Source organism: Delphinapterus leucas, chromosome 5 (genome assembly GCF_059928025.1).
Source record: "Delphinapterus leucas isolate spDelLeu-1000000601 "Yukka" chromosome 5, BTC_Dleu_Yukka2, whole genome shotgun sequence".
Lineage (NCBI taxonomy): Eukaryota > Metazoa > Chordata > Mammalia > Artiodactyla > Monodontidae > Delphinapterus > Delphinapterus leucas.
In genome coordinates, this window is record NC_143133.1 from 91045794 (window position 1) to 91056067 (window position 10274).

Sequence of the window (10274 nt, forward strand, 5' to 3'; positions counted from 1 at the left end):
GACCAGAAATGTAAACTGAACACTCACTTACATGTACATGGCAACAGAAGCTATGGGAATCACTATTACTGTCTATGGAGGGTTTTGCTGGAATAAGAAACTGAAAAAGAATGAGCTGGAGGAACATCAGGAGAGTGTGTTTCCATGAGACCTAAGAGAAAAGAGCACTTCAAGAGGAAGAGAATTGTCATGTGTGTCAAATGTTGTTGGAAAGTCAAGTAAGATAAGGAATGTAAAGCATTGATTAGATTTAGCATCACCGCTTACCCCTACTGTAGCATACATGTCCTGTTACTATCGTTTTCTATTTTAAATATCTCGGCTATAAGACTGTAAATGTGTACATAAAAAGGACCACACCTTTTCCAGTTTTATATATCCAGTACCTAGCATAATATCTGTTACATAGGAGGTTTCTGATAAATATTATAAGTACCCAAATAGCCCTGTTATTTATTTACTGATTTAACTAATTTATTGGGAGCCAGTCAAGTGTCACATGCTCCGCCAGAGGATAGACTTGGAAAATTAACTGACATTGCTTCTTTTCCTCATTGGTACCTCTGTGCTTCATCTATCTTTCTATCTATCGATCATCAATCCATCTCTTTAGTGCACTTCTCATAAAGTATTCTCATTACTTGTTTATATGCCAGGCCCCCTTCAAGACTATGAACTCCTTATGAGTCCTATCTTATTCATCTTTGCATCCCCTCTACATAATACAATGGTATCTCATTTTCAGCACTTAATAAATTTGTAGTTTTTTTTTAAGTGCTCACACATTCTGATGAAGTAGAACAGTCCGTTAATAAATATAATAAAACGTACTAAATACTACAATAGACGTGTGTATGAAGAGCAACAAGTGTACAGAGGGGAACACACCTACTTGTGTCTAGAGGAGAGGCTTCAGAGAAGGAAATGCTTGAGCTGAGTCTTGATGGATAATAAGAATTTAACAGGTAGACAGGCAGAGAAGAGGAAATGACTTGGGCAAAGGCATGAAGGTCTAGAACAGAATGGCACATCCAGGGAAGAGTGATACGGCTAGAATGGAGGGTACATATAGGGAGCAGGTAGCCGAAGAGGCTAAAATGTACAGCGAAAAAAATTCGATCACAAAGGCCTTTGTATAAGTTTGACTTCTAGGCTGTAGACTATCAGGATCCAACATGCAGCTGTAAAGCTGACTAAAGCCAGCTTGATTCTACACAAGGTCCACTCGAAATTTTTATCGAATAACTTCTATACACTACTTAGCTATCGTGTATACACATACATCTAAAAACCGACCCCCTACCAACTGCTTTGTAAAGAAAAACCAGGTATCATGAAAGCAGGACACCAGGCCTGAACCAATTACTAATTATAATTATAGATGAATGCCATTAATTATAACATTTTGAGCAATTCAAGTTTCACTAAGATTACACCAAGAGCACAGCAAAAGAAACAATTAACAAAATGAAAACGACAACCTATGGATTGGGAAAAAAATGGTATTTGCACATCCTATATCTGATAAGGGGTTAACATCCAAAATATATAAAGAACTCATACAACTCAATAGCAAAAATCCAAATAATCTAACTAAAAGTGGGCAAAGGATCCGAATAGACATTTTTCCAAAGAAGATACACGAATGACCAACAGGTACATGAAAAGATGCTCAATACCACTAATCACTAGGAAAATGCAAATCAAAACCACAATGAGATATCACCTCACACCTGTTGGAATGGCTAACATCAAAAAGACAAGAGATAACAAATGCTGGCGAGAATGTGGAGAGAAGGGAACCTTCGTGTACTACTGATGGGATTATAAAAAACTGGTGCAGCCACTACGGAAAACAGTATGGAGGATCCTCAAAAAGTCAAGAAGAGAACTAACATATGATCCAGCAATTCCACTTCTGGAAATATATCCAAAGGAAATGAAAACACTATGTCGAAGCGATACCTGCACCCCCATGTTCATAGCAGCATGCTTTATAATAGCCAAGACATGGAAACAACCTAAGTGTCTCCTGACAGACGAATGGATAAAGAAGTTGAGGTATGTATGTATGTGTGTGTATATATACACACACACACACGATGGAATATTATTCAGCCACAAAAAGGAGGAAATCCTGCCATTTACGACAACATGGATGGACACCGAGGGCATTATGCTAAGTGAAATACGTCAGACAGAAAAACACAAGTATCATATGATCTCACTTACATGTGGAATCTAAAAAACAAAATACCAAAAAAACTTACACAGTAAGAGATCAGATTTGTGGTTACCAAACAGGGATGTGGGGAGAGGGGGAATTGGATGAAGGTGATCAAAAGGTACAACGTAAGTACCGGGGATGTAATGTACAACATGATGACTACAATTAACACTGTTGTATGGTATATATGAAAGTTGTTAAGAGAGTAATCCTAAGAGTTCTTATGACTAGGAAAAAAATGTTTTTTCTTTTTTTTTTTTTTAATCTATATGAGATGATAAATGTTAAGTAGATTTATTGTGGTCATGATTTCATGATATATGTAAGTCAATTCATTATGTTGTACACCTTAAACTTATGCAGTGCTGTATGTTGATTATAGCTCAATAAAACTGGAAAAAAATTACACCATTAAGACAAGGCATTATGACTTATTATTAACAAAAGACAAATGGGTGTGTAGACTTTTCATCAGTCCAATTTTTAATAGTGAAACAGAAGGCATAGGCCAAATTAACAAGTTTAACCAATGAATCCATTATTATTTTTTTTTTAATTTTATTTATTTTTGGTGATTTTGTGCTGGGTCTTAGCTGCGGCCGGTGAGCTCCTTAGCTGTGGCATGCAAACTCTTAGTTGTGGTATGCATTTGGGATCTAGTTCCCTGACCAGGGATCGAAACCCATGTCCCCTACATTGGGGGGTGAATTCTTAACTACTGCACCACCAGGGAAGTCCCATGAATCCATTACTAAGTTTTTTTTCCAGAAAGTTTGGGTTCTATTCCAAAGCTCTGTGCCTCACTGTCTCCCCAAAATGGTATCAGATACTGGAGGAAAAGAATGTAACTCACTTCATTTAGTCTTCTCTGCAAATCTTTGACTTGATGTGAATATTCTTCCAAAACACGTTCAATGTGTTCCTTTGCAGGGTAAGGAATGACTTTTCTGTGAGAATCAAGTTCCACTTCATATTTAGGGAAAAAAGGGATTTGTGTCAAAGTCCCAGTTGAAGATGTGTTTTCAATTATTGATCCACGAATAGATGACATAAAAAATGAACCTGAAGAACCTAAATATTAAATAATTAATTAACCAATTAATTAACTTAATAATAAAATAATTTTGTGGCAAACATTATCCCAGGTAGATTCCCTTATTGAACCCTGAAGGAGCTCAAGGTCTCATGGGGAAAACAGAAAAGTGAGAGTGTCTCTGAGAGAGAAGAGCACACGGTAAAAAGGAGGAACAGGTTAGGGAGGAGGGGGTAGTTTTACTTGACAGTGATCAAGTGATACTTGAATTAGTCTTGAAGCGTCTATGAGTAAGAAGTAACTAGTCTGGAAGACAGGAGAAGAGGAAGAGCATTCCAGGCAGTGGGAACACCATCATTATTGGCGAGGGGTCTTGAAGCAGCGCGGCATACTATGGGTGAAAGGAAGTAGTGGCCAGATATGAGAATGAAAATGTAGGACGTATCACGAAGGGCCTTGTGGTCATGCCAAGGAATTTGGATTTCACTGTGAAAGCTCTAGGGAATCATTAAAGGGCTTGAAGATAGGGGTAATACAACTACACTTGTGTTCTGAAAAGGCTCTCTGGCTTCAGTGTAGAGAATGCATTGGATGGGGATAAAAATGAAGGTAGAAACTCAAAGTAGAAGGCGGCTTTCAACAGTTCAGGCAAGACATGGCAAGGGTCTGCCCTAAAGCAGAGACAGCAGAGACAGAAACAAGGGCATGAATTTAAGAAGTATATGTGGTAAGTAAGAGAGAGGGAGACATCAAAGATTTCTCTTTAGTTTCCGGCTTCAGCAACGTCCAAGTAACGATGTTGATTTGCAAATACTGTACATGGACTTGAAGTCTGGGAGAGTGTTTTACTTTAGAGATAAGCTTCTGGGAATCATCAGCATATGAGTTCTAATGAACCCCTGGAGTCAAGGGGATCATCTAGGGGCAGCGTACAGAGTGAAAAGAGAAGAGGATCAAGCAGAGCACTCCGAGGAAATATTCACATTTAAAAGGAAGACAAAGGAGGTAAAACCCAGTAAGAGTCACAGAAGACACACGAAGATTTTCAAGAACCACCGCTGGCTTGAACTGAGAGACAGAGACAGTGTGAGATGGAGAGAGGCTTTTCTACAAGCAGGCTGAAAAAAGCCACCCAGCTGGAAACGTATGCTACCTTTCATGCAAAAGGGAGGAGAACTCAGAGTCAGACCCAAGAGTCCAGTGGATGGTTCCAGGAACCATGGAGACTTATCCCCAGGCCTGGGTCCTAATCCATCAGCTAGTCCTGAGTGGTCAGCCTGTGCCCAGCTGGATTGCAGAACTGTGTGCATATGTGCTTCCAGACATATGTGCTTCCTGTTTACTGCTTCCTCAATAGGAGTGGACAGTGGTTATCCTGTGCCTGGCTACCATTGCATGTTGGGTGTCACAAGTCTTCAGAGAATGAGGAACTCTACTCAAGGAGCTGTATTTAAGGGATTACAATTAAGGAGTTTCATCCATACTTGAATCTAATTTAGGTAAAGGTATTCTGGCCTCTCAGTGAGTGCTGTAGTGTGATCAGGCTATTAGGGGCCTTCTTAGGAAAGTGAATATATTTTGCATGTGAGAGAAATATAGATAATCTGTGACCAGAAAGTAAACTTGCAGTGGTTTTAAAATATGTCCACATATTCTTTGCTACTCCTCCCTTAAATAGGTGGAGGTTAATTTCCCTCTTCTTTGTAAGAAAGGAGAAACAAGAGTGTATGTGTACGTGTATATGTATGTACATATATGGATATGTGTGTATGTGTGGCATTTGCTTAATTTTGCACAAAAGAAACACTGGAACAATAAGACAGAATCTCATGAAAACAGCTATCTATAGGAGTACAGGGATGGGTGGAAATAGAATGGAAAAGATAGGGATGGCAGCAAGACTCTACTGAATACACCTTTTTATAAAGTTTTCACTTTTGAGCCATATACATGTTATACATATCCAAAAAATAAAATTGAAAACTAACAGAAAACAATAAACCTAAGTGTACAGTAAGTTGATAACATAACCTCATAGAGAAAATAGTTCCTTTCAAATAACTTTAGAACACAGTACCCTGGCTGCACGTGAACTTAACTTAGCAGGTAAGCTGTTAATATAACAGGTGTCGTTACAATTCTGAAACAATTTTGTGTGTACCGTGTAAGAGAGAAAACAAGTAAACACACTGAAGTTGTTGGAAACTTGAGTTTTCACTGTAAGGGAAATACAGATATGGAATGGGGGGAAGATGAGGAAGAACTCTGTGGTACTGGATTTGAGAATTACCGGTGTGAACTTAAGGGAAAAAAATCTAATTCCAAGCTTTAGACACTGAGCACTCCTAGACACAGTGACACTTCAGTAGCAATAAGCACACGAGATCTTGGTGTGTGAATACTATTTCCTACTAGAAGGAACCAGGGCTCTTTAGTGAATAGCTGATGCCGGGTCTGGTGGAACAGGAGGAAAAGTACAGCCTGGAACATTCTGATGTGCCAGAAAGTAATGAAGTGGGCCATGTTTTAAAAAGACACAGAATTGGCTTAAAGGGGCTGGCCAAATTTGGTACAACTGAGCATCAAAACAACAGTGACAACAATACATTATAGCACTGTGAATTAAAAACAACCTATGTATCTAGAGTGATAATAATAAAAGTTTTTCTTTCCTGAAAAATGTATGCTAATAACTATGGTAAAATTAGAAATCATCGGGCTTCCCTGGTGGCGCAGTGGTTGAGAGTCCACCTGCCGATACAGGGGACCGGGTTCATGCCCCGGTCCGGGAAGATCCCACATGCCGCGGAGCGGCTGGGCCCGTGAACCATGGCCGCTGAGCCTGCGCGTCCGGAGCCTGTGCTCCGCAGCGAGAGAGGCCACAACAGTGAGAGGTCCGCGTACCGCAAAAAAAAAAAAAAAAAAAAAAAAAAAATTAGAAATCATCAATGTAATAACTGATTCAGGCAAGGATCTTCAATTGACGCTAAAACCACTGAATGGAAGGTTATTTAGTACTAGGATATTCACAAGGTCTCAAAGGGCCATCCTATAGGTTACTTATTTATTGTAAAGGAGAAAATATGACTCTAAATTAGCAGGATCTGGCATTATGTGTTCCCTAAAGTATGATGTAAAAGTATAAATTGTCACCTATGTAAAACTCTTGCCAAATGAGTTTCATCTGAATCTAAACATGAGCAACAATCAGAAAAAATCTAGAATGTGGAACATTCTACAATACAAATGGTCTGGACTCTTAAGGAAAATGCTATGAGAAACAACAACAACAAAAGGAGGGAGGATGGTTACAGATTTAAAGAGAATAAAGAGACCAAACAACCAAATACAGTGCATGATCTTTGATCTTAGATTTTTTTAAAACACTAAGTAAAACTTTTTTTGGAACAACTGGGGAAATTTAAATATGAATATGAATTAGATGATAACTGCATCGACAGTAATCTTCTCAGATACAATGATGTGGCAATGTAGGAAATCATCCTTTTTCTAAGGAGATGCACATTCTGGTTTTGAGGCATGAATAATGATGCCTTCAACTTCAGCAGAACGAAATATAAATTGTAGGCATAGAGATAAAGCAAATATGATAAAATGCTGATAACTGGTGCATCAGTTGAAGGGTATTTAATGTATTCAACGTACTATTTTTTCAATTGTTCGACCATTTTGAAAAAATTCGAAATAAAATGTTGGGCAGGGGGAAGAGTTCACTGCATTTGGCAAAAAAGAGAAAATCTAGTCATTATGGCCAGAGTGCTTTCATTGGAATACTAGGTTCAAAAGTCCTAAGGCAGTGGTTCACAGAGTGAATGGATGGTGAAGATGTGGACACGTGAACACAGACTTGTCTTTCAGACGGCACAGCTGTGAAGGAAGAAGGGGCACGGAAGGCGCAGGTTGAGGAGAGGTTTTCATTTTTGTTGTTTTGGTTTGTTATATTTCCTTGTTAGTGGTTTTAGGCTTGGAGAGATTTAGCATGTTTACTTTGATGGATAAGTGCAAATGGAGAGAGAGGGACCGAAGGTATCGGAGTGAGTGGGGCCCAGGACTCTGCAGAGATCCTGGAGCCAAACCTCCGAGGAGGCTGAGCTGCTGCGAGCGGGGGTGGGAATTAAAGCATGAGTAGCAAATTAGGAGGGTACCTCCTCCACGGAGCTATGAAGAGGCACGGACTGTGAAGAACAGTGAGTCTTAGGGGCAGCAGAGGAGAGGGTGGGAGAATGCCAGCCGAATGGCGTATTTTCTCTGCAAATCAGGAAATGACGTTATCTTTGAGTGAGGAAGACGGTGGCAGAGTGAGGGGCTTGAGGATGGTGTAATTTTGAAACAAGTGTGGTGAGAAATTAGAGACAGAACTGGCTAAGATTAAGAGAAAGATTCCTCAGCAGCCTCGGGAGCCCAGCTGAGGTGGCAAACTATGACTCTCAAGTGGCAAATTGGTGGAAAATCCACATTTGTGTATTTTCTTCCAGCAGCCCAGGACAAAAATGGAAAAGGCAGTCAGCCTGAAAGGACTGGGATTCTCCTGTAAGAGTGCAAAGAAGAATAAGAGAAAGAGGAAGTTGGGGATATTGGCAAGCGATAAAGAAAGTGAAGATAGGAAGAGGTGGATAGTTTGGGAGAAAATAGCAGAAGGTAGAGCAGCTGTTCTCAGCCCTTGTTGTAAACCAGGAACACAAGGAGAGCTTTAAAAAAAAAAAACAAACCAGTGGTGCCCAAGCCCCATTCCAGATCTCCCGAATTAGCCTCTCTAGGTGTGGTTCTAAGCCATTTAAAAGTTTAAAGTCTCAAAAAGTGATTTTCACGTGGAGCCATGGTTGAGAACCACTACCTTCATGAGGCAGAAAAATAAGTGTTGCAGGAATAAGAGTGAGAGTGCTAGAAGATAGCAGGCTGGATTCCAGAAGTCCAACCGTTCTTGGCAATAAGATCCAAGATAGGAAAGTGAGTAGCTAGAGTACAGGTCAAAACAATTAGAACTAAAAAGGTGGAGAAGCCCTGAGTCTAAGATCTTAGATGGGTCGTCCATGAGGGCGATGGTATTACGGGATGATGATGTGCCTGGGGAGGGAGAGACAGCCCATGGGCTAAGTGCCCATGTCCCTGAGGATGAGCGATATCGTGTAGGTGGGGAGGTGAGCAGGGTTGATGGGTATAGTAGGGTGGAGGTGACAACGGCATAAGCATCCTAAGGAGCAGAAGCTTTTACAAAATAAAGGTGCCAAAATAAAAGTTTTTCAGCACTGTTTCACTGCGCTTAGAAACGGTGAAACAACACCTGTAACTGAGAATAAACTCTGGCTGCATTCTTTCAGATGAGACAGACATGACAGGGAAAGCAGTTAGGGCTGTGCAGGTCACCTGCCTGACTGCTAGATAATCCATTCTCTGTCCTGCCCCTATTCTGCTGTGTGTTGTAGAGAACTTTTTTTCCTAGGCCCCGTTCCCAACTTGTTTCCAAGACGGTTCGCAGTGGGAGGTACCGGCAAAAGACCAGAAGGCCAGAGGAAGGGAGAAGCTAAGGGACTGCTCCTCTCTCCTGCCTCTGACAGGCTTCTGGCAGTGAGGGGTGGCTTCAGCTCCCACAGGCAGCCGTCCCCATGGCTCTAGCTCCTGCTTGTACCTACGCCTTATGACAGTTCCCATTCTCAGGGTCCTTCTAGCCCCAAAGCTGGTAGCAGCTCCTACAGTGGCTCATCTCTGAGCCTTCTCAGCTCTTTCAACACCTGTGTTGTCAATTCCCTGTATTAAATGTCACCTATTTATTCCTACTGTTTCTGTTTTCCTGCCTGCTATCTGTTGACTGAAATAATTTTCATCAGAGTTGATGGGGGGCCTGAACTAGGACAGCAGTCATGGGAATGGAGAGGGAAAATGCACTCAAGACACATTTCTGAGAATAGAGAAAGCAGGACTTGGTACCTGACTGGATGGGGGGCGGGGGGTGTGAGAGAAAAGAAGTCACAATGATGCAGAATTTGGGCTTAGAGCAGACCGAGGAAGAGAAGGGAGGCATTTAGAGAAACATGGCATGTGCATGTTTTCATGTGCAATGGCATTGCAATGTGCATGGCAGTGTTTTCAAGTTCCTCAACTTGAAAACAATCTTCAAACCAAAAAATAATGTAAACACATGCTAAAAAATAGATATGCTATTTTTAAAAGACTAAACAATTTCTTCCTTATAAAGCAGAATTATAAATAATCTGGTAAACATTCATGAACAAGGTCTGTGCCTTGCATAGTTAGCATCAAAACATACTGAAAATATAGCAGCTTGAATGAATATTACGAAGACTGCTTAGTTCTAATTTTTTTCCCATTTTGTTTTATAAAAAACACGTACCTGCATTGGATGTAAGGCCACTACTTGATAAAAGATCCTCATTATTTGATTCACAAGGTTTTTGCTCCATATTAAATATTTGCTACCTCTTCTTAGAGATCTTGAAATATGAATGCTTCCCTATTTAGTTCTTTTAGTTCTTATCTATAAAAGACAGGGATTCGATATTTATTAATAAGGTATTACATGAAAAACGTTCATAGAGGAGGAACTGACTATATTCACATTTGAAATTTAATAGCAATTTTTCACCAGGAAAATATTTACACAGAAATATTTTAGTATTATCTAACATTAATAAGTAAAGAGAATCTTACTGTAAAACATTGATTTTAAAGGCCAAGTGGCTTATTAGAGACAATCTAAAAATAAAAAACTAACACTTTAATTATTATGATTATTAGCACTCTGATTTGGGGCAGAGTTTTTCCTCTTCTTAAGTCTATCTCATCACGTTACATTGTCAAATAATGGAAGAAGACAATTCCTCAGTAAGAAGCCACAAATTAGGAAAAGAGATCACAAATCAGCAAATTAGAAATCATTAATAAAAGGTAAAAACTTCTTTGATATCAAACAGTGCTCATAATTTTAGATTAGGCCAAGAGGGGTCTTCTGGGTTTGGAAAACACTGGGGGCCTGAT

General features: G+C 39.9%; 1 protein-coding gene across 1 annotated transcript in view; it reads right to left on the minus strand.

The window, feature by feature from the left end:
- CCDC158 (coiled-coil domain containing 158) overlaps positions 1-9748 on the minus strand; it is a 78376-nt gene extending 68628 nt beyond the window's left edge. Inside the window, exons 1-2 of the mRNA XM_089912072.1 lie at positions 9631-9748; positions 3081-3298 (exon numbers count right to left, since the gene is read on the minus strand). Coding sequence (XP_089768198.1) covers positions 3081-3298; positions 9631-9700 — 288 coding nt within the window. The 5' untranslated portion in view covers positions 9701-9748. The remainder of the gene's footprint in view (positions 1-3080; positions 3299-9630) is intronic.
- Positions 9749-10274: the final 526 nt, after the last annotated feature.